Source organism: Falco peregrinus, chromosome 3 (genome assembly GCF_023634155.1).
Source record: "Falco peregrinus isolate bFalPer1 chromosome 3, bFalPer1.pri, whole genome shotgun sequence".
In the NCBI taxonomy this organism is placed as follows: Eukaryota; Metazoa; Chordata; class Aves; order Falconiformes; family Falconidae; genus Falco; species Falco peregrinus.
In genome coordinates this window covers 81,129,973-81,153,773 of record NC_073723.1, presented here as the reverse complement: position 1 = coordinate 81,153,773, position 23,801 = coordinate 81,129,973, and the positions used below count along the sequence as shown (strand labels likewise).

General features: G+C 41.2%; 1 protein-coding gene across 5 annotated transcripts in view; it reads right to left on the bottom strand.

The window, feature by feature from the left end:
- GRB10 (growth factor receptor bound protein 10) overlaps positions 1 to 23,801 on the bottom strand; it is a 149,735-nt gene that overhangs the window by 45,312 nt on the left and 80,622 nt on the right. For all 5 annotated transcript variants that reach the window (XR_008746241.1, XM_055798305.1, XM_055798302.1 and 2 more), the window contains exons 4-5: positions 13,055 to 13,271; positions 10,088 to 10,229 (exon numbers count right to left, since the gene is read on the bottom strand). Coding sequence is in view for 4 of the 5 variants with exons in the window: in XM_055798305.1 (XP_055654280.1) it covers positions 10,088 to 10,229; positions 13,055 to 13,271 (359 nt within the window). In the remaining variant the exon portion in view is untranslated. The remainder of the gene's footprint in view (positions 1 to 10,087; positions 10,230 to 13,054; positions 13,272 to 23,801) is intronic.

Genomic DNA, 23,801 nt, shown 5'->3' with positions numbered 1-23,801 from the left:
TTTCTTGTTAGCCAGATCAGCTTGAAGTTTCTCTGTATTGCTTGAAGTGTTGCAATTACGTACTGCTCTAAGCTATACTTAATTAGCCTTTAAGCAAATGCTCATTTGTAACCTGCATGCAGTGTAACGCAGAACTAAATGTTCACAGCAAGCAAAGGGAAATTACACTGAAGGTACATTTGCACAAATATAGCTGGCTGCCTCCTGGTTTTCCCTTCTTATTAATATCCTAGAAAATATTAAGAAATGTGTCACACTGTACAAATGCTTAGAAATATACGTTCTCTATCCCTGGAGCTGAATGTGGTGCTCTCCTGCCTCCCCAGCGGACGAGCACTCTGTTCCCCATGCAGTCACGGCCTCTCCCTGCAGCCAATGGAAGATTTGGGATTTATATTACCTTTTTCATCTGTGCCATCAAAAAACCCCAAAAAAGCCCCAAAACTCCACCCCAAAAAAAACAACTTGAAGCCCCAACAGACAAGGATGCAAATCATGATGAATAAGTAAGTATGCTCAAAGATAAACAAAAAGCATTAACAAAACTTTCACCAAATAGCATGTAAAATATTGACTGGATCCACATTCAGGAGTAAAACCCAGACTTGGTGCCTCTCATGAAGCCGACAGAAGAGGAAATTAATAGGAGGTTCTCAGATGTACTTAGAACTTTTTAAATGCTACAAGTGGAATGACAGTAGCTTCAAGCACAGCAAGGACATTTTTCAGCCAGACATCATTTGAGTCTGCTATCAGAGGACGCTCATTTGACAAGGCTGTAACACAGGAGGCAAGGCTCAGCCCCACCTGGACAAGCTTAACAAACTAACTTGGCAAAGCTTTGTAAAAGTAAAAAATTCAAAGGTCAGCTGTGGAAAAAAATCCATAGAACAAACCAAAATATAACGCTAAAAAATACTCTGACAATATCAAACACCAGGTTTTTACTTGCATGACTAGATGTTGTTATTCCTTAACATTAGCTTCAGTTCTTTGACTAATTAAGAGGGTGATCTTTATATGTTTAATGTCTATTTCTTTTCAAGCTGCTTCAGAAATATATTACAAGGTGTGTGACAGCACTGCAAGTAATCTTCTGATCTTCTCGTATATATTCATATAATATACACACACACACACACACACATGCACATACTTTAAACACTTAAACATAACACTAACCTGGAGTTTGGGAGAACTCAGTAAAAAGCACTCAAACTCAAGCACACCAGGCGTTTTTCAATGCTAAAACACAGGGTACACAACCTGATACCAGACACTTATCAAAGATCTTGTCTATAGCTTGTTCTACATAACTGCATACACTTGGGGAACGGGAATTGCTGCAAACATTTGTAAGGCTATTTATAAGGCCTGGAAATACGGTGGTTGGCTCACTTTCAGTGGATTTTAGTAAGCAACAGGGAAATAAGTGTGACCAGCAACAGCATGACAAGCAAGTTACTTCAGAGTAATTAGCTGCTCTTAACAGTTTGCAGGCAAGGATGAGCTCAAAAATGACTCAGAGAAGCCCAAGGGCAAATTGCCTATAAAATTAAATCCTGGTGTTTTACTATCAGGATGCTGTTGTTTAGCTTGGAATACTGTTTTCCATAATGTTTTGCACCTTATTTCTTTTTAGGGATGGCTTGTTCCTATTCTTGTTACCTGTTCTGGCAAGGATAGTAGGGAAATGTGATTTTTAAAGCTGAACCTAAAAGGTGAGAGGAGGAGCACATGCAAGGTCACCGCAGGGTGAGGTAGCCAACCTTCCCCTGTGGCTGCAGGGCACAGACATAACTCTTGGCACTGGAGGCCATTTCCTCCTGCTCGGGCCCTCTGTGGCTGCTGAGCACGCTCCAGCGAGCCTGACGCCTTCTGCAATGGCGTGGGCCATTCAGCACCCTCGTGCGGCTAGGGGTGATGCTCCTTGATGTCTGGATGGGCAGCGCATATCACCGACACTGGGTGTGTGCAGGGTAAAGCGATGTCCTCAAAGTCCATAACTAAACAACCCCAAAAACCAGAGCACTTCACTCTGGCCAGACAAGAGCTGGGCAGATAAAAGGGATCGCTGGGAAGACCTAGGTGCTCTAACATGGCACCTGTTTGGTGAGAAACAAAAGCAGCTTTTCAAGGTCTCTCCCACTTTCACCCCCTTCCCCTGTGAAAACGTGCAGACCACCTGCTGCTTTGCTGTTAATGAAATTTCACTGGTAATGAGTCTGCTGAGACAAAGCTGCTTTACCCACCATCCTCCAGAAACATCCCATGCTTAACATGGGATCTGAAATCCAAACTCCCAGCTGATAAGTCAACTCATTTTGCTTCCGAGTGGTATTCATTTCCCCCTCAGCAGCAGGAGAAAAAACAAACACTTATGGCATGAAGCATCACGAAGAAGTTTCCAGCTCCATTGCTTCCTGAAATGCAGCAGGAGAAACCGGCTCCAGTAACCCTGGCAGCAGCAGGGTCTACCACTGGAGAGAATAAGCAATCCTAATGCCAACACAGAAACATGACGTGGCTTTTGTGAATCAGTGATGGCTTGCCTTTTAACAAGTCCAGATTAAACTCATTTTTATAGAAGTTTTGCAAATGATGTTCAGATTACAGGCAGGCTGGAAGCAAAGATTGAAGGTACTTACATTAATTAAACAAAATCACTTTTTGGTACAGTAATTCTGTACTCCTATTAGGAGAAAGAATAATACAATAAGAGTTTTATAGCAGTAAGAAGACTATAAATCAGAGCACAGAGAATTGAAACTCATCCCACAATGATTCAATTAACTCAGTGGTATTATTCTAATGCAAAAATGTTATTAAATTCCAACTGACATCCCCTCTGTTTAGGAAACGGAACAAAACCTTATCTGCCAGTTCTGCAGCAATGGATAAACATCCCATTACCACACCACTAAACTTGAAAGTTCATTCTTCCCCTGCACGTCCACACACAACCACCAAGTAAGTGAAGACAGACATTTCAAACAGATTTCCATTTCAAATGTGGGCACAGTTCACTGTCCAGGTAATCACAGCAATCCCAAAGCCGCCTTTTTCATGCTGTGAACAAACAGCATTACTTCTGATACTTAAGCAACCACTGTGTGGATGGTTTGGAAATGAACAAACTAAACACTGGGCTTTGCCTTCCACCCCTAGATGTAGATGCCAGCAAGCAAGCAAAAAATTGGGCCTCTTCCCAGTCCTGCAGTACATATGTCCACAGCGCTGACTGAGGGATTACCTGCTGCTCAGCTCTGCAAGGGCTGCCTCAGCTCACAAAGGACCCCGTGATTAGCTCACCTACCGACCGCTGGCAACAACATTGGGCTGCAAGGTCGTGCAGGGTACACAGCAGAGGCTCTAACCTGTAAGTTTAGATATATATATATCTTTTTAATATATCTATCTATATATATATTTATTTTATATATATAAAATAGAGATATAGATAATTTTTAATAAAAATATAGATAAAAATATATTTTAAATAAAATTATAAAATAACTTTCTTGCATCTGTCCTACTAGGCAGCAGAGGTCCGAAAAGGTTTCTGCCCAAAATGTCGGAAGCTGACATGAACTCACACCTTGAGTCCACGCAGCACAGATGGCAAAGAGAGCCAAGACTCAGCGCAGCAATTCTCACCGTGCTGTGCGACTCCTTAAAGGCCATCTAAAGGCCTTAAAGGCCAACTATAAAGTTATGACATCCCTAATAGATCTCAATCATTTATTTACAGTATAATTACAATCAACCAATATAGTTCTGGGTTGGTTTTTTTTTTTCTTAATTCCCTACTGCACTGATGTTTACACCCAAACCCACTCCTGCTTGCCTTGCTAGGCACAGAGAGAATCAGAATTTCCCTCATGTTGTTTTCCCATTTTCCCCCTGCACTCTCAGCCTAATAGCTTCTCAATTCTGTCAATTCCCAATCAAAGTGCAGAACAGTGAAGTTACATTCTCACTGTGCCATTAATAAAATATAGCAAGAATAATGTCGCACAACAAAATTGTGCAAGGGCACACCTTACCAAGATGCACACACGAAAATTTGGTGTGAATACACTAATGTACAGCTACTGCAGCATATAGTACAGACTGCTCAGTATTTATACACGACAGCCCTAAAGGTTAATTGCCAACTGCATTACTACTGTAAACCAGTTTTTAAAACAACTGCAAGTGTGTGGCTGAACACCTGGTGGGGCTACCAGCACATGTGCAGCAGGAGAGGTTTGAGTTGGGCTGGTCCCGTGCTGGAGCATGCCAGACCCCCCTTGGCCGGGCAACGCATCCCCCAGCGCGCTGCCGCCAGTCCTGACCACGCAGCCCTCCTCTCAGCACGCTCCTGCTGCAGGAGCATTGCTCACGGGCAGGGAGCCAAAATGCTCCTGGGAGCAGGGCCAGGTTTGTGTCATTAAAAACAAAAAATCCCAACAAATAACATACTTTTGGGTTTGAGCGTGAGATGCCCTTAGTATTTCCAGTAATTCATGTTGGGACTGTAACTACTGTTCTGGCACTTTCCAAACAAGAATGAAGAGACTAATTTCTTTCTACCACCAAGCTTCTTGCTGTAACAGGCATGAAGAAGGAGAAACAGCAGCTCTTGACTTGGTGCTGATCCCCATCCCTAGCTGACCAGGTGCAGGGCTCCAGCCGAAGAGCCTGCAGACCCACCGACAGCCCTGCGCTAACAGCGCTGAGGACTGCCTGTCTTTAGCTTCGTCCAGCAGACTCGTTACTCTTCTTCAGTAACGAGCAAGTGAGACCTTCAGAGCCATGTGACCTCACCCCTCCCTGATTTCTTCGGGAGCAACGGGACGTGTTCGCGTGACACGGGGGACAAGATGATAAGTAATGCAACATCTTTCCCACACTGTCCATCAAATTTAGCTCATTTAAGTCAGGAAAGTGTTATTTCTCCAAATAAGAGAGGGGCACTCAGGGAAGTGCAAGGCCTGTTTTCATACCATGAGATCACAGTGCCGCAGCAGAGCCCTGATCTTTCCCAATTTTTCCCAAACACAATTGCAACTTTCTTAAAAAAGGGCATCCAAGTTAAACGTGCCACAGAGCAATCTATGTATGATTTATTTATTTAGCTTAAGAGCCTTGCTTTGAAGCAAGACTTGAGAGAAACAACATGATAGATCATGGCAGACACCCATGAAAACCTGTATTTCAAAGTAGGGCCAAAGCGAGTGCCTAGACCTGGACCTAAGGAATTGTCCAGATTAATCCAGCTACAGGATTTGGCCTGTTTAGAAAAAGTGAAGTCACGTTGACTCAACCTGATGTCAGTATTCATTTTCAAACTGTCTTGTTGCTAAAGTTTATTCAACTACAGGATTAAGTACAAAATTTGCTGTCATACATGTAAAAATCTAACTTAGTATGTAAAGATTTCATTATACAAAACTTTGTATTTTTACACAGCTTTTCTTTCGGAAATCAACATCCTTGTCTTCAAAAAAGCCAATATAAAAGTTTTACAGGATGAAAATTATTTTAAAAGCTGCATCATAACATGTAATAAAACATTTAAAACCAAGAACTGTTTACACAAGTTCCCTTGAAAGGTAACTAAATCTGGAAAAAAGAATAGCATTAATTCATACCCATTTATGAATTTAATTTGCTAGAAAAAAGTAAATAATTTTGGTACATCAAACTGCTATTTGGAAGTTTGCCTGGGCTGTATAGAAGGGGGATGTGAGAAATTTGCCCTATTTTTACAGTTGAAAGCTTCATTGACTCACACAAGATTCTTTAGCCTAATATCCTGTGGCATTGCAGTGACCTACATGTAATTATTGCATGCTTTTTCCAAAATATTTGTACACAACCAGAAATTATAACCTAAGTTACCAACCAATTCTTAGTTTATACCAGCAACACAAAGATGGACTTCAATTAGTGGTAACCTAGCTGTCTGATGTTTTTAGTGATCTTTTGGACAATGTTCAGTCTTGGTTTGGTGCAGTTTTATGGTTTCCATTTTTCTTAGACAAACACATTTATCCTGTTAAGTAAATTATGTTTTAAAAACTTTCAGCTGTCCCTTTGCCCAGCTTGCAATCATTGCCCCCCTCAGACATGGGGTGATCTTGTGTTTGTAGGTGCACATGTGGAAGATGTGGAGTAAAGGGAGAGGAAAAAATACCAAATGGTCTTGCAACATCCCATGGTGTCACCCAGAAAATGGCCTTCCTGCTCCTGCCTTTACCTACTTTCCATGCTGGGAAGGGCAGGAGTGCTTACATGCTCACAGAGGTCTGCTGAATTTTCTCCCAGCTCATGGTTGGGCTCCATGGTGAGAGGCAGATGGGTGGTACTTAAGAGGACAGAGAGGCACATGATGGAGGAGGAAACACTTGGGCATGCACTGATCAGGTAGCTCCTCTCCCCATCAGCCTCCTGATGCCCAAGCTCATGAACAACGCTGCTCTCAACTCGGGAACTTAAGAGCTTTCTGGCAGCTACTGCTTGAAGGGTCATACTTTCTCCAAACACAAGACACGTGAGGGGTCTCGCTCACCACACCAGTAGCTGAAGTAGCTACTGACTCAACAGCACAGCTACTTTTTGCCCAGGTACTCACCAACCAGATGACTACGTTACTAAAATTTTAGTGGTGCCAATTTTTACAGAATCATGTGCCGTTCACTATCAACAGGTTGATGTCTAACATTTCTCACAGTAAAACTTAGCTCAAAGCGGGCTGTTTCCACCTGCAGAACTGTAATAAAGGATCATAGTGCTGAACTCCCAAGAGGCATGTAGATGTTTAATTAGAAGTCATTTCTTAACCTCTACCATCAGATGTCTTTGGTCATACAACCGTATTAGCCCAGACCTCACCAGTGTGAAAGTTGCACTGTGCAGGATAGCCTTTGAAATGTAATCTAAAGGTTCACAGTTATTTCTCCGTGAAGTCTTTCACTGCTAAATTATGTGTCAGTTACTCAACCTGCCTATGTGCTTCAAAAAAAGAAAAAAAAAGTATCAACAAAATGTTTTATTTTAGGCTTTTTTCCTAAACCAGAGAAGATTACCCAAAGTCAAATATAAACCCCAAAATCTGCAATGATTTTGTACGCCTAACATTCCAGTTTTACCTCCCAGATTATTATACTGATGCTGCCATTAAATGACTATCTCATTTGCTTACACATGCTCTTAGTGTTGTGCTCGTACAGAAGACCCGTTATTTCTCGCTGTTCTCTGTCTTCTGGGAAGCAGGTGCTGTACACTCCTGCAGCCATCAGCTTGAAAAGCAGTATTTAGTGCCTGATTGGCAGCAGAGCTAGAGGTGGCATACTGCTTCCTGCTGTGGTGAAATAGGTATCATTACCTAACAGAGCTCAGAAAATATATTAAAAATATTATTCCCGATATGTGCACTTTTTGGAGTAAGATAAAGAAAATGCTTCCTCATCACAAGAAAAAAAACAACTTCTACCACAAGAAAAGAAAACATCTACCACAAAAAAGTAAGAAAAGTTTATTATAGCTATTTTTCATTGCTTTACTGCTTTTACCTTTCTTTGCTGAGCCAAGAAAGAGCACGAAACAAATGCAGAGCAGTGCATAAGCAATGTTACGAACCACTTGTTAAAAAAGTGGTGGTAACTGCATGAAAAAAATAGGGGAAAGGATCAGAGGCATCCTAACAAGATTTGCATGTCTCAAGCTCTAGCTATGTGATTAACATTTTGCATATGAGAAAAGGCGACATCCATTCTTTCAGCTGCAAATATAATTCAAGCTTTATGATCTGAAAGGTCCTTTACTCACTCTTTCATTCATACATGCATGTTTTTCCAAAAAAGAACAATATACCGGTAAAAAGTTTTAATTTAGTAAAACTTGGACAGAGCTGGCATTTCTTTATGCACAAGGTCTAACAATGTGACATGAGACTCTTCTGTGTTTAACCTGACTGGATCTTTACATTCCTCTTGCATGATCACTATTAGGTTTTATCATTGCCGAGTTGTATTTCAAAATTATTAAAAAAAAACCCCATAAGGCTGAGCTGTTCCAAGAGGAACAATAGAAATGACACTTCCTTTCTTGTGAAGTCATATCAGATATCCCAGCTTCCCAGTGATCCTCCACTGGTTCACACAGTCAGCAAACAAAATATCTGCTCCTTTCTGAAATCCACTAAGTCTACGTTAACCTGGGTCCCTCTCAAGTCCCCTAGATATGAGCTGACCAAAAGCAACGTTTCCTCCATGCCATGCGTATGCCATGATGCCCTGTGTGATCAGAGCTGCAGCACTGCTGCCTGGAACTGCTATTTGCCTATCTACCCACACATGCCTGAGAAGCACGAAGGGAATTGCTTTTTACAAACACCTCATATATCCCATGTAATCAGAATGGCTCATTCCAATCCCCATTTTAATCCTTGTTTATAACCTGCAAGGAGAGAACCTGAAATTAAGCATCGTTATGTTTAACCTCGGTTTGCATTTAATGTTGTATTTGTATTTTTCTTAAAACACAGCTCATTTTCACTAACAGCCAGCCATATTTTTTAAAATTATGAAGTAAAATTTAGGGAAAAAACCCATTTTATTCTGTCTTTTTAGCCATCTTCTAACATACATTAAAAGATTTACTTAATATGTGCTGTTAAACCACTGGTTTCTAAATTCCATCGAAAACTGACACACAGATCACTTAGGTTCTTAAGGCTTTACAGAGTGATCTTTAGCATGCTTTGATTAATTTCAGTAAAACATAAACTGAAAACACAAAAGAAACCCTGAAACTGGGGAATATTTGGAAATGTAACGCAGGTTCATCGGCAACTTCAGTTTGCCTCAGGAAGGCAGCTATGCTGCTGTCCTGTCGGTACTTGGTTTGTCTCCCCAGAGTCAGGCGAGCACTGCCGTCACAAAACCGCCTCTCTGCTTAGCCAGTACCCAGGCCTTTGATGAGGTCCTGCTAATTTCCTGAGGGGGTGACTCAGTTTCTTCCCCTAGGGCATTATTCGGTTATCTGTCCATCTTGTTCTTGTCAGAAATACAGTAAAACCAGTGAAGACGCACTGTGCCTTTCAAGTAAGCAGACAGCTGTTTATGGTGATGTGAAGCAACACAGAAGATGCGAGAATGCACATCAGGGCCTACTGCTTGTAGCTGAACTATCCATCCAAACCCTTTTATCAGTCTGGGCAGACGCAGGAGCTACTTACAAACTAACTCAGCAGTGACACAGAACATTGTGATATTTTTGGGAACACAAGCACAGAACTGTTCTAAGCCAACAGCCAGTAAGAGCGACCCATCTTTTCAACCCCATGCAGGTCAGCACAGTCTACAAAACACAAGGTTTCTGAGCCCAGCTTCGGTCTTCAAACATGCTCAAGGACTGATACAAAACAAGACGGTTGTTCCTTAAGAGAGTGGAGCTGGACAGAGAAGAAAAATTACTTGCAGTGTCACTTGAGGTTATCACTCCAGACCATGTGAGAGGTCTGTCTATGCTGTCTTCACTGCCAAGAACCCAGAGAGCCACTCAACCAGCTTTCCGTGATACAGTGCTCGCCTTAAGTCCCATTACAAGGAGCTGTGCCTAGATACATGCTCTAAGAGGACAATTTTGCTTTTTGAGCAGCTGCACGAAAACCAGCAAAATAAAGCAGCACCATGTCCTTAAAGAAAACAGCTGTTCAGTGTTTCTGTGACACCTGGAATATGTAGTATAACATGCACAGATCCTCCTCCAACTCTAAGCTAATCAACTTGACTCCTGAAATAGTAAGTCATTACCTTGGATAACAAAATCTGAAAGATATTAGGCATTACCGCTTCATTCACAACATGCACATACATGGAAGAGACTTGTTTCATTTTTACACTTCAGACTTACAAACCTTTTAAAAAAGGTCTGAAGCCTGTTTGAAGACACTCTCTTGGCCAGAGCTGCCCTACTCACAGACAAACCCTACAAGTGTTTCTACTTATCCAGAAACTTTCTTTCTGCCTTCAAACTACAACAGTACACTGATGGTTTGAACATGAATGGATGACCCAAAGCTTCATCCCATACTTACATGCTTACTAGCAGGTTGACTCTGAGGTAAAGATCCAGGGGCCAGCACTGGAGAGCTTGCAGGGCTACAAAGTTCTGGGAAGGGATTTGGGATGGCCGGCAAAGATGACGTTCTGAATTGCTGCTCTTCTTCTTGAAGACGCCTATAAACACAGAAACACTAAGCATTAAGAGGAACAAACTGGCATCACTAGACCTGGATCTCCTGCCCCACCATTTACAATAATGGTACTAAAGCAAAGGAATCAAACCCACTCTTTTTCTAAACAACTACTATACAGTTACAGCAACTGCAAGCACAAAGTACGTAATTGCATGTGAAAAACGACCAGTCAGGTAACTATGCTTGTTTTGTTGCTTATAACTTGATTACTTGGGTAACTGTGCAAATAAAGTAAACCAGTATCTGTGTGTACTTGCTGTTGTAAGCAACAGCTTACAAGCTTAAGCTCTGTGTGCCAGAAAGTCAGTTAAGCTCTTCCAAACCAGCGTGAATCAGGAGAACATAACAACAGTCACTTGGAGCCAAATTCCACATAGGTCTGCAAATGAAGGTGTACACCTGTAAAGTCTCTTAAGCTGAGGCTGAAACCAGTATTGTCACCTCACTACAATACCAGATTCCATCTCCAAGCAACCATCGCAGCATTTCCTGGAGAAACAGATATGCAAAGATTCAGCCTAAGCAATAAACTGCAATTACACCCTCCCACCTCATGCCAGTTGTACGGTTACCGTTCAGGCAAGTAAGTTTGCATCTCCTGAGATACACCTCATGAGCCCACGTAGGATCAACAGGGTTTCATGTCCCAGTTTACAATACACCTGTACTGCCCACACCAACAAAAGGAAAACTAAAGCCAACCAGTTGCCACAGAAAAGCTTGAAAAGATCTAAGACCCGTTCATGACCACCCAGACTGCTTTAGGTTTCCCTACTCCTAGGATATCGCTATTGAAGAGGGACTACATGACTCTGCTGCAGGATGGCCTGCAACGCCTTGGCAGAAGGCACCATCTAGTGGCAATTCTGGAATTTTCCAGAGACAAGCAACTGGATTTGAAATGTGCATCATTAGAAACTCAGTTTGCTCTCATTTTTTCCCATGTCTTCAGCAAGCAGAGCCTTCTTAACAGAGCTGCCTGGGAGACAACTGCTGGGTTTGCCTCTGGCAGCGTGTCCCACTCTGGCCAGGCGCACTGTCTCTGCCTGTACCAGAACCTGGGGGCTGGTAAAATAAATACTGGGAAATCTGCTCCGCAGGTAACTATCCCGCAATTTAGTTGCCTTGGTGTTCCACGAATGAGCCTTACAGATTTGCGGTTTTGCTATAAATAGCAGTTTCCAACCATAACTACGAGCCATACTAACAACTACTTGACCTGCTTGACTGTTTTTGTGTGCTATCCATGTGTGCACTGCCCTACAGCACAGGGTAAAGGAGGGTGTAAGATTTCTTCAGCCCAGTAGACTTTTATCAAGCAGCTGTGCTCTGTATTGCGAGTTTTGGACTGACCATTACAAGAAGTGGAACTACAGACTCTACACAACTAGAAAAGGTGTGGTTTTCTTAAAATTAAAACTCACTATGCTGTACTGTGCTCTGCCTATACTGCTGGAGCGCATAATTTATTTAATGACTGACACACACATAAAACCGTGCTCTTAAGAGAATTATCACAGTCAACCATTCTGTTCTGGCTGCAGAAAAGATGCAGCCATCCCCTTCTATGCGGGTCTAGATAACCTTGCACAGAAGTTCCACCATTATTTTCTTTAATAATAAACACATGATGTTCTTGTGCATATGGAAGTACAGAGTTCAGAAAGGCAGAGTGTTCTCAAAAAAGAGCTGCTGAGTTTCCAAATGCCAAAAATAGTTTAAATGAAGTGTTTTGATTGAGATATTTACAAAACATCCATAGTTAATAGTAGTCTAGAGAGTGCATTTTTTAGAACAGCCCTATTCAAGGTTAAATATTAAATACTTGTAAAAATGATTGCATCATCAACTGACTTGGTTGTATTGCAGTTACTGTGTAGTACCCATTCACAGAGAAAAGCTGCCTGTCTTAAGAATACCAGTCCTATAGGAAATATATCAGCGTAAAGAACTAGGAGGAGCACCCTTTTCAAAATCTGGGATTTTTCTTTTATTAGCATTACTTCTCAATTCCTTTGGAGCAGACACCGTTAAATAGGAAGAAAGGAAAACTCCAAATCTCTCCAATTCAGGCAATTTATTTACTTGTGCTTACAGGAGCTTTTTTTCCTCCTGCTGCCTAAAAAGATTTTAAGAATCTCAGCATCAGCTATAGACTCTCCCATCACCACCAAGAATATTCCACTTGAAGCTTGAATTCAAGCCCCCATCCTGACAACAGGGAGACAACATAAACTTTTCTTTTTTTATAATAACTCACCTAATGCACTCAAGTGAAAGAGCTGAAAGTGCTCTAGGAAGAACAGTTAAATAACTATGGATGTGCTCCTTTTTAGTTTGTCTTGGACTGTTCAGGAAACCTCCACGAAGACAGGTATTTTTTTGTATATCAAACCTAGCTGATTGCACCCTCACCTATCTACATGATCTCTTTATGTTTTATAAAACCAAGAAGCTGTCAGTAGGTACCATACTTGAGAGAACAGTTTTTAACAGTCTGGAAATAAATCCAAATATGGACAGTTTCTGCAAATTGGTACTAATGATACACTTCTACATGTCTGCTACTACAGATACATCAAACCTTGGTTAAAAAAAGAGTGAAAATGTTGCATTTTTAAATTTTACAGAATACATGGAAAAATTATGTCCTTCACCTACATGGTACATCTTTTTTCCTATGAAGAAGTCCAGCCTACCACTACTAGGCTCCTACTGAAGTTCAATCAGCTATTTTACAACATAGTTCTTTTGAAGGTATTCAAGACAACTTTAACAAAAAGGAGGCGAGTCCCTTGCTCCTACCTGACTGCCATAATGCGCACTGGCTGAGACCGCTGCACCTTCTGTCTTGGAGACATGGGCTGCAGCGTGCCAGATCCTGAGGACGGCAACTGACTGCGGTTGAGCTGACCATTTTGAAGGAGTGGTGTGGTTTCCGACTGCATACTGCATGTAGAGTATAAACTTTCAAATGAGGAATTCATGTCATTTACCAAAGCTTCCAGGTCCACATCGTCATCTGAAAAACAAAATAAAGGCAGTGTAACACATCTGGAAGTCCCAGATAAAAGAAGTCTGGAAAGACCAAAGACTAAGTTTCAGTGAAGTGATCACATAATTGTATCAGTATATTTTTTACAGTGCAGATTTTTATTGCAGAAATAATTTATTTATTTTAGAGCAGAAAAATGCAGCTAATAACAGCCAGTGCTGGTTATTTATTTTGTCTTCCTTGGTGAAAAGCTATACTGACACAGAATGAAATACTTCTACTATAGTATTTACTATATATATAAAAAACACCAAAATTTGGTAGGGTCTTTAATAATGTCAACACTAACATGAAGCACCACTTCACTTGCTGATAAACTGACAAACATTTCAAAAGCGTATCACATACAAATACCTCAGTTCAGCTTGTCAATGTATCAAGTTCAGATTGTCAAACGCTGTAATAAAAACTTTGCAAGATGCTATAATTTAGAAGAAAATAAAACAAGACTGTTGCAGAAGTCAATAGGTGGAAGACACACTCCTCTGCTGTACATATCAGAAAGTGATCATTATAGGTTGTTAAAAATCCCATCTGTATTTCTGCATATTTTTGTGATACAGTGTTTTGAAAGGCAATGCAAGCTTTTAGCTATCACTCCAAGGACTTTTTCTAAAGATCTGTATCGTTGCTTTTTCAACATGATAGAGACCCCTCTACCTTAAAGGGCTCAATGTAAATCAACCAGGGATGTGGTGTGGGTGGTTGGAGGAACATCAGCCCTTAAAAAGTGCATCAACCTTTCTATATATGCCATCTTACCTCACAGTAAATAAATAGCGTGTGCTCATTCATTCCTCCTTAACAATCATAATTACTCTGCAAGACAACAAAACTCTGCAAGCCCTTTGCACTAACCACTCTCTGAACTCCTACTGCAGAGTACTGTAATTACTCCCTTGCCACAAGTTACGTCACCCCCCCATCAGGGGGGTTCAACGGGCTGATGAACACACACATCGATATCTGTTTCTGGTTACTGCACAGCCACTGTCTGAACAGCTAGTTCAGACCAAACATAACTCTGTGCATCCAAAAATGCGCCCTTATTTTCCAGCTGTATCAACTGGCCTGGTAAAACGTAACACTGTTGCCTGCAAACCTCGTATCTTGCAAAATTCATCACACCGATGGAAAGCAGAGCCAAGCAATGGAGCTAGCAAACATTTGCACAGCACTATGCAGATAAATATGCTTTTCACCCCAAATATTTTCTGATACCCATTCTTTTGCCACATTTTCTAGGCAAATGAACCACCAGGATCAGCTTTTTCAGCCTGTGACCAATTACACTACTTTCCTTGAGAGACCTTAAACAATTCTGCGTGAATGTCACCTTTCTTGAGGATATAATCCAAAACAGTACCACTCAATTTCTGTCCACCACCAACATGTCTCAATAACTGTAATAATGGAATATGAACACGGCGTTTACATGGCAATTGTTTCGGATGCTAACAACTCCACTTCTCAGTGTTAGATGAACCAAAGATCTGCTCAGAATTAAATAGGTGCTGGTCAGGTCCCTATGTCTGAGCTCTATTTAATGCCTTGAAATGCTCCTCACTGAAAGTCAGCAGGCCCTTTACCAAAGTAAGCGCCACTTAGCCTTCACTGAAAACGTACTCACAGGATTTCTGTGTTTGAACATGTGTTAAAAAACAATACACCCCATTAACCCAAAAAGAGGTTTCTTCCTTTAATTTCTTTATGTTATTTCCCTCAGTCTCTGTACTTAACAGCTACTACCAAGAGTAACCTCCACTAAGCTATACCATCTTCTCTGTCTTTCAGCTAGTTCATGCTTTTTCAATAATCTAGACTTTGCTTTGCTTGGACAAAGTCTACAATAATTTTCCTGCTATTTTTAGGGATCTTGAAACAGAGTTGCAATTTGAATTTAATTCCATCCTCCAGATTCTTACCCTGTTCGGAGAGGACATATCGAAAACACTTCTTGAGCAATCACAAGGGAACCACAGGAGTAGGAGTATAAAGAGGGAGAGGCTGAATTACAAGGCTTTTGAATTTTATCATTCATCTAAAGTACCAGAAGACTGAGCTGTAGGGTGTCAGATAGCTGTCAAGTAAAAGCTTAAGGGTTGGATGAAGGAGACATAAAAGACAGACCCTGGCCACAGAGTCAGGGAGTAAATTACAGCAACTAGCAGCAATTGTTTAGCACAGTGAAAAGCAGAAAGGGAAGAAAGTCAAGGCATACATTCTGTGGATGTCCATAAAGCTTGGTCCCTAAGGGTACTAATTTATTAACAACTTAGACAAAGCTATTAGCATGCAAGATTAAGTTTTCAGATAATTGTAACACGGGAGGAATGATTAAGACTCAGTTTAAGCTATCTCTGAATAATCAAATAGGCAGAAAGGTATAATATGAAGTCCAATATGCAAAAAATGAGGTGCTTCATGCAACACACTAAGCAAACCAAGTACATTGTTTAAAGCATCGAAGTACCATTAGCAGGCTTTTAAGCATATCAATTACACACCTAAATTCAATTTCTAACAGGACAGGCACTGACAGGGTGCCTGTAGAGTTCTAATAATATGCTGCACTGAAGTCCAGAATCTGGTTTCACTCCTCTGTCAGCTCCCTTTCTCTGTGGGTGCAGCACTGCTAATAATAGCCCTCAGTCTTGCTATAAAACTTCTGCAGGAGCACAGATCCTTAAGCTTTTTGAAGACAAAGCCTGCAAACTTAAATTTCATACAGTTTCATCTCTATACAATAGCATTTACTACTAAACACCATCAAGTTTTGGAGAGATTTCAGCATGCTGCAATAAGAAACCTTACTGCTGTAGCCTACCTCGGAAGTGCCAGCAGATGTCTCAGCCTGCCAAGTAATCCAGTATGTTACTTGTGATGGCTCTCTACAGAGCTTAATTAAATAAAAATCAAACAAACCATCCATGGGATTTCTAAGCCACTTAAACCATCTGGAGGGATACTATACAGAAGGATATTTCATATATAGTGCAATCCTTCAAAGTACTCTTCCAACCAGTGAGATCCAGTGTCTAAGAAGATCATCCTACTGGGGTGGGGTAGGGGGCAGGCAGGGAAAGATGACAAAACTGATTTTGAGGAGGCTTGCTAGTTAACAGCAAAATTTGCAAATCACTGGGCTTTGAGCCACTATGGAATCACGCTGGTCCTCTAAGTACATGCACACAGATTTTGTGACTGACCTGGAAGAATCCCCTTTGTAGGTTACAGCAGGCAGAGCACTGTAGGCAGCCGAGGAGCCTCTAGCTCTCTAGCTATCTTGCAGACACATGCTTTCAGGGATACTAAAGGCTCTTTTCCTTAATCTGCATTGAATTCTGACGTAAGAAGTATGAAAGTGGATATTTGAGGTCTGTTTTTTTCTCTCTCAACTGAACAGCACGGAGGCTTGCTTATCACTTCTACACGCAAACATCCGAACAGCCTTTTGCTTTTGCAAGTAGTTTTTAAAGGAAAACACTAGCAAAACCTACCTCTGACATAGTTCTGGTAGTGGATAGGGTACTGGCATATTGTAGACTTCTTACACCATAAGAAAATACGTGGTATGTCTGTGAGCAATGTTCTTTCCCAAACTAGATCCAAATTGCACGCACTGGTATCTGAACTTCACTTTGCTTCTTTGCCTACAGCTTGTTAAGCTTTGGCTTTGTTCATAAACCAGCTCCACTGGATGCTGCCAGTAGTATTTTTGGTAAAGTAAATCATTATTTCAATTACATGAAAAAAATGTAAAGTTAATTCAAGGAACAAAGAAAACTTTATTATAAAACCTCTATTGAGCTAGTAAGCTAAGTTATCGCGTTCCACAAAAATGGAAGCACTTTGAATACTATTTGAATGTTTTCAAGCACACCATAGGAGGGATGATAACCCTTAAATTAGGGCTGAGCAAATTTTAATCTGTGCTTAACCATGTCCCACTTGTCTTTCTGCTTCTAGCCCTTCCCTACCCCCTAGGTCCTAATTTATTCACTTGTTTCAGTTGTTGTTGGCCTTGACATGTCAAGTTCAGCTAACAAGACTAAGCAAGATCCCACTTACTCTGAAGAGATGTAAAGCTGAAATGGGCTTTATCCATGCCAGCCTCCTGAAGAAAGCAGGTATTTCCGTGGCTGTTAAGGGGCTCACTGCACTGCAGAAATTCTGTTTACTGAATAGAAGCTGAACATGGAAAGAAACCTGGCTTTGGACTACAGACCAAGATGCATTTCATGTCTCTAAATGGCATCCTAGCAAACACCCTTCCCTTTTACATATGCTCTGCAGTTCACAGGGAATACTATGAAAAATACCACAGGATTTAAGTGATCTGTGATTTAAGAGGCTTTTAAAAACTGTATATGTACATACATCATTCCCTTCTTGTTTGCTCATTTCAGAATTTAATTATCCAGTGTTATCCCTCATATCAGTTCACAGACTGATACAAGCGCTGCTAGGAATTTAGAGATTTGTGAAAAGGCTATACCACCTTTCTGTCACCATGGAAGTAAATCTGATACTACATTATGCCTAACAGCATGAATATAAACAACTGTTTGGTGTTATTGTAAGGCAGCTTGTTGATGGATCACCTGTGCCTATTTGGCAGTCTAACTCCAGCGATCAGTTCCCCAAAATGAGTTTCAGTACAGCATGTTCAAGATACAGCTTGACATAGCAAAGAAGCTAAGATATAACTAATGTGAGATTTCACTCAAGTTTAGCTCAGTAGAGGAAGATATCTAAGTGGTTAGCAGGCCCCTCCTGCACACATTAATTAACCCTCAAGGAGACAGATGGGAACAACAAAAGAAAAGAAACACACAGTTGCATGTACCCTAGCATCCTATATCAATGGTGCAGTGAAACACTATCTAAATTACAGGTAATACAGGGAAAAAGACATTTAAATGAAACAGAAGGACTTAACCAGAATTTAAAAGGGAAAAAACCCATCTAAAATACTCATATCCACCTCAACATCCTGTTTCAAATCTCCTAAGTTATTGTGATTCATGTTGTTGATGCAAGTGTTTTGCAAGGGTTTTCGGTATTGCAAAAATCTCATGTTTTATAATCAAAAATGCAGGTAAGGATTGCCACAGTGAAATGTGCATACAAACTCCTTTTACAAGGTAACCCTCTATATTAAAAGGATCCTTTGCTCAATGGTGCTGCAGCACAACCCTCCAGTGCAATGTCCAAATGCTGCTTTGAAAGCATTTTTCAGAAATTCCAACTACTAAAACTTTTTGGAAATATATCATTGCTGACAACACACAGTTGCAATGATGTGTAAGTCGACCCTAGGTAACACTTATACTCCTCTGTTACTTTGTCCCTCTGATCTTGTAACTACATTTGCTATGTTTACACAAATGCCTCCTCCTCCCTCCATACCCTGTTTCAGCTTCCACTAATGCCAAACAGGCACCAGTTGCCTATTTGGACCTGCAATTTTTGTATGCTAAACAGTTACCTACATCCCCGCTACGGCTGTGTGCATTTAGTACCTGGCAGCTTCTATACCTCTGAGAGGCACGTGCAACATAAGGTGGGTGATGATAAGCAGATTTCTTACATTTTTTTTAACCCCCCCCGTGACCTCTACAGCGATGCTGTAGCTGAATGACACTCTCCAGTTCCCAATACCAGCTCTGATTCTACACAATCTCTCCTCTCATACTTTATTAAAAACTACATACAGATGGTAGTTTTGCACAAGAAACAAAAACTATCAACAACATTAGCGAACCCTATGCTTTCACACTGTTCTTCAGGTCTGCTACTGGCCCCAATTATAAAAATATCAAGATTGCCTTGGTTGAACATTAGGAGCTTAGAGGGTTTTTTGTTCATTTCAAGTGAAGGCAGAAGACACAAACCCAACTTTGTGTCCTAAAGACATCACCCACACCAGAGCAGTCATAATCTGAATTAAAAATAACAAGCCTGAACCCCAAAATGCTAGAACTTTATGTACCCTGTAAGCCCCCTTCATGGGACTCTGTCCTGAAGAGTGCTTTCCTTTATTGCTTTCTAATGTTCTTCAGCAGAAGTGAAATCCTCTTTGTACTCTAACTATGGTTGCTGGCCTACAAAATGTCACATCAGTGCATGTGCAGCTTTCAAAATGCTAAATGGACCATTCTGTGGGAAGAAGGGCAAGAAGCAGAGATGCTAGTTGGTAAAAAAGCATGAAATTGAGATCGGTATCTATGCTCTTTGAGTGTCACGAAACGCCACACAAAGAAGTCAACAGTGAACTTGTAACTGCTCCAGTATTCTCCAGGTTATTTTTAATCCCCATGTGCATCTATTCCCATTTCTGCAGTAAGGCTGGGATAGCCAACACCAAATATCTGTACATTAATTACAGGTGCTGGGAAGATTCAATGCTTGGACTCCAGAAATGTTCTTACAACACACCTGATAAGTTTCTTGAAATAGAAGACAAACTAAATTGAACAAAATTAATGTTACTATGTAACTACTATAGGAATAAGCCACATATGAAAAGTGTTAGCCAAAAAATCAAAGCATTAATAAGTAACAGGAGTAACCAGCTATAGATGCCCCACAGCAGGAAGGAATGAAGTTCTACCCTGGAACTAGTCCATAAAGTAAGTTTTAAGAATTCTGATGGAAAAAATGGAGGGTTAAAAAATGGAAAATTCAGATTTTGTCCAGTTCACACATGTAACACTTGACATCATAAAGAGTAAAGACGATGAAAGCTAGGCATTTGTAAGGAGGAGGGTGGATAAGGAGAGCTCGTTTAATTCCAGAGACAAACTAAGGTAAAGCACATCTCTGACAAACATTTTAACAGTTTTGGTCTTTGGTAACACTGCAATTATTCACAGACAACGTTTAGAAGCACCTCCCAGCATGCATGTTCCCATTTCTAACCCAAGAACCACAGAGCCACATTGGTCCTTTTGTGGAATGGACGGATTTGGTCACCTCAAGAGATGACTGCTGTAGGTGGGTATCACCACCACTACCACCACTGAGCCCTCACTTGACTCCCAAGGCACACACAGATGCTGAAGCACTAATGGCATCGCTGTGACAGAAGGGTTTGAAACTCAAGGAAAACATCTAGAATGCTGATTATACATATACATACCAGCTTTATTACAATTACAAGAGATAAGATAAAGTATGTCAACTATGGCCAGGCCCCTTTCCAGACCCCCCCACCCCATTTAGAGAACACAGAGTTCTGATTCAATCTTCCCGATACCCATTTTCTAGTAGGAAACTTGCAGCTAAAAAAAAAATAATAATAATAGGAAAAAAGCATACTTTCCTAAAAGAAACATCAGGTCGAAGTTTGAACCTGAAGTCAAACAGGACACTAGCTGATTCTGTGTGACTGACCAGCTCCTCTTGGGTGAGCATACCACACACCCTTGTCTAGCCATTGCTGATGGCAGAGGTCCCAATTAACAGCAATTACCAGCAACTGCCAGCCTTTCAAATTCCTCTTTGCAGAGTGTAGAACCACTGCTGCATAGCAAATACTGAGTAAACAGATCACTTAAAGCAGAATCCAAGGTTAAGCAGACCTCTGGGAAATTCCAGAGCTGATTACAAAATCCAGTCAGAAGATTCGTTTTCAAGAAACTAGTAACATCCACAGCCGCCTTCTGCAAACATAAGATTCAGTGGTTTCTCTGCACATTTTCTCATGTCACCGACTTTTAGTTCATTAGTTTACAACAAGACTGAGAAAGACCTTAAAAGGAAAGCATTTGTTTGGCTGGATTTATCAAGACAAGAAAACCCAAACCAGCCTCAGTCACCCAGGTGACAGGAAATAACATTAATTGAGGAGAGAAGCAGGACCGTGGAGGACAGAATGGGGTATCCTTTCCAAAGCCAAACCTGGGGTTCAAGTAGACTAACCCTCATAAAACCCTCAAAGATGGAGTGGTTGCATCAGTGAAGGGTATGATATGCCACAGGGTGAGCAGGCCAGGCTGATTTTCCTGACCCCAAAGAAGATAGGAACAGACGGAAACCTAAAGCTTAATTCATAATTGAGCAAGAAATAGTCATGTACCTATAGCCTTATTGCAGCCCTTTCTTTGCTCAGGACAAAAAAAGAAGAGAGTGAGCATCAGTGAATGCATGAGACACAGACAGACCAACTGACCCAGGGGTTCTCTGTTCAAGTACTATTTTCCTGGTAAGGTTAACTGGATGCCTCAGTCTTGGTCCCTTACCTCTATAGCAAAACCAGCAAGGAGAGCTCTGGCAATACATCCCAAAATGATGATTACAGAAAGATCGTCACTCATGCTTCAAGAGGACTGGGGTAAAACCTGGGCAGCAGAATGGCTCCTAGCCCGTGCAGCCCACACGAAGCCAAACAGAAAACCCAGTTAAGCCTTCCAGGTCACGGGGGAAACTGTATTAATCTACTGAGCCCTTAAGGTACTTCCAAGTCAGAACTCAGGAAGCACAATGTTGGGTGACAATGGTGAAATGCACTGAAATACTGTCCGCTGGCCACATGGTAAATGCATGGCAGACTGCATCTTATATTAGACAGTCATATTTATGGGTGAATGGCTTTAAGAGGATATCCTGTGTCAGTGAGAGCTGGAATTTGATACTGCAAAGGTCAGGTTTAGTTACACATTTATTAAGGTTACATACTTTTTCATTAAAGAAACTGAGTAAAATGCTTTAAAATACTGTGTTTTCCTTATGCTTCCATGAATTAAAATTAATATTTTTCAAAACTTATTCTACCATTTCCTATATACACATTCCTATTCATAATGCTTCTCTAAAGTTTTTCTTTGATATCTTTTTCTTATTGCCCATGTCAGAGAGAAAGAACAACCACCTAATGAGAGTGTAAATCAAATATACACAAATAAACAACACCAATAAGACAAGTCAGAGTTCAAAATGGAGTTAAAAATTCAGACAGATGAGAACTACCACTGCATGTCTTAGAAGCCTAAAGCTATTAAACGCAAAGTTAAAACCACAGTCAAAGCATCTACCGCTTTCCTTTAGGGAACCTGCGTTCTCCCTCCCTGATTAAAGACCATAATACCCAGCAGAATAATCCCAGTTGAACAATCCTTACAAATTGATATAAGTACGACTGCACGGATTAGTCCCCCCCGCCCTGCCAAGAAAGCCCAAGCTTTATCCCCACTCCGTGAAAAATCATGCGTAACCTCCTAACGTGCTGCTGCGTAGCTCCAGCCAAAGCCTGTAATGCCCTGCCTGCTCCGGCACGGTGCGGGCAGCTGCTCAGCAAGAGCACTGCCCGCCCGCACAGGGAAGCCCCCACCTGGCAGCCAGCAAACCCCAGGCTTCTTCCATCGGGGGTTTCATTTCAAAGCCACTCTGTGACAACTTAAATAAAGCTTTCAAGTGAAGAGTGGTTGGATTAACCCAAAGAGTCCGTTAGCGTTTGTCTTCAGGAAGCCATGGGTCTGCAGAGCTGATGCTAAAACATTATTATTATTAAATTAGGTGGGCACCTCATCCCTTGATGCTCAGGCTAACCTTTAATCCCACTAACTTTAAACCACGATTTTTAAAATTTGCTTTGAACAGGTTTATTGCTGGCTTAGAAAGCATGTTTAATAGGATGTAATACAAGTTCCAAAAGTTGCACATGGCAATTAATGAATCAACTATTCCTCTGAGTTAATTAAAGATTGCGTTTTCAGCACATAATAGTTACCTAGCTGTGACCGATGTACGTACAAAGCAGACAACAAATATTTCAGATTTAAGGTACTTCTAGTCAGAGGAGTTTAGTTAACAGAACCAAAGTCATATGAAAAAGTAAAATGCTTTAACACTAGGGTAGTTTTGACTTCTTTTACCAGTTGCTTTAACAGCTTAGTATTAACTGCAATTGTCATTTTGGTAAATTATCTACAAGAGACTAAACTGGTGGAAAGTTGTTTGGAATTGCAACACCGCATCAAAAAAGCCCCCTAAGAGCCCCCAACCTGGGACTTTCAAACCCTGACAAATAACAGCGAGCAAGCTTGCCTTTTTTAGCTCCGCTTCATAGATGAAGGTGGCTGCCATCAGATGTTCTCTGATTGCCTTGACAGCGCCTCAGTATAAGCTTTCCCTACATTTCTTTACCATACTAAGGGAACTATGGTTTTGGGCATGCACTGAATTTCATCTGCACACAGACACCTTGCCCTTCAGCCAGCTGTCTGTTTTAGGTTCTCCTTTCACGCAAGCCTAGCTGTCTTGTCAGAAAAATCACATAGTCCTTTCAGGTGCGGCACAAGGAGATCTCCTCTGGCCCTGCCAGCAAAGGTCAGATAATTTGTGAGGAATTATGGCTGTAACGAAGCACAAACCTCCGCTGTGTGAGAAGGGAACGCCACAGTCATGCCACACAGATCCCCAGATGGCAGAGCATATTGCTGCAGTCGCATCCCAAATGGCGGTGTGGAGGCACTGCTGAAGGCATCCATACTC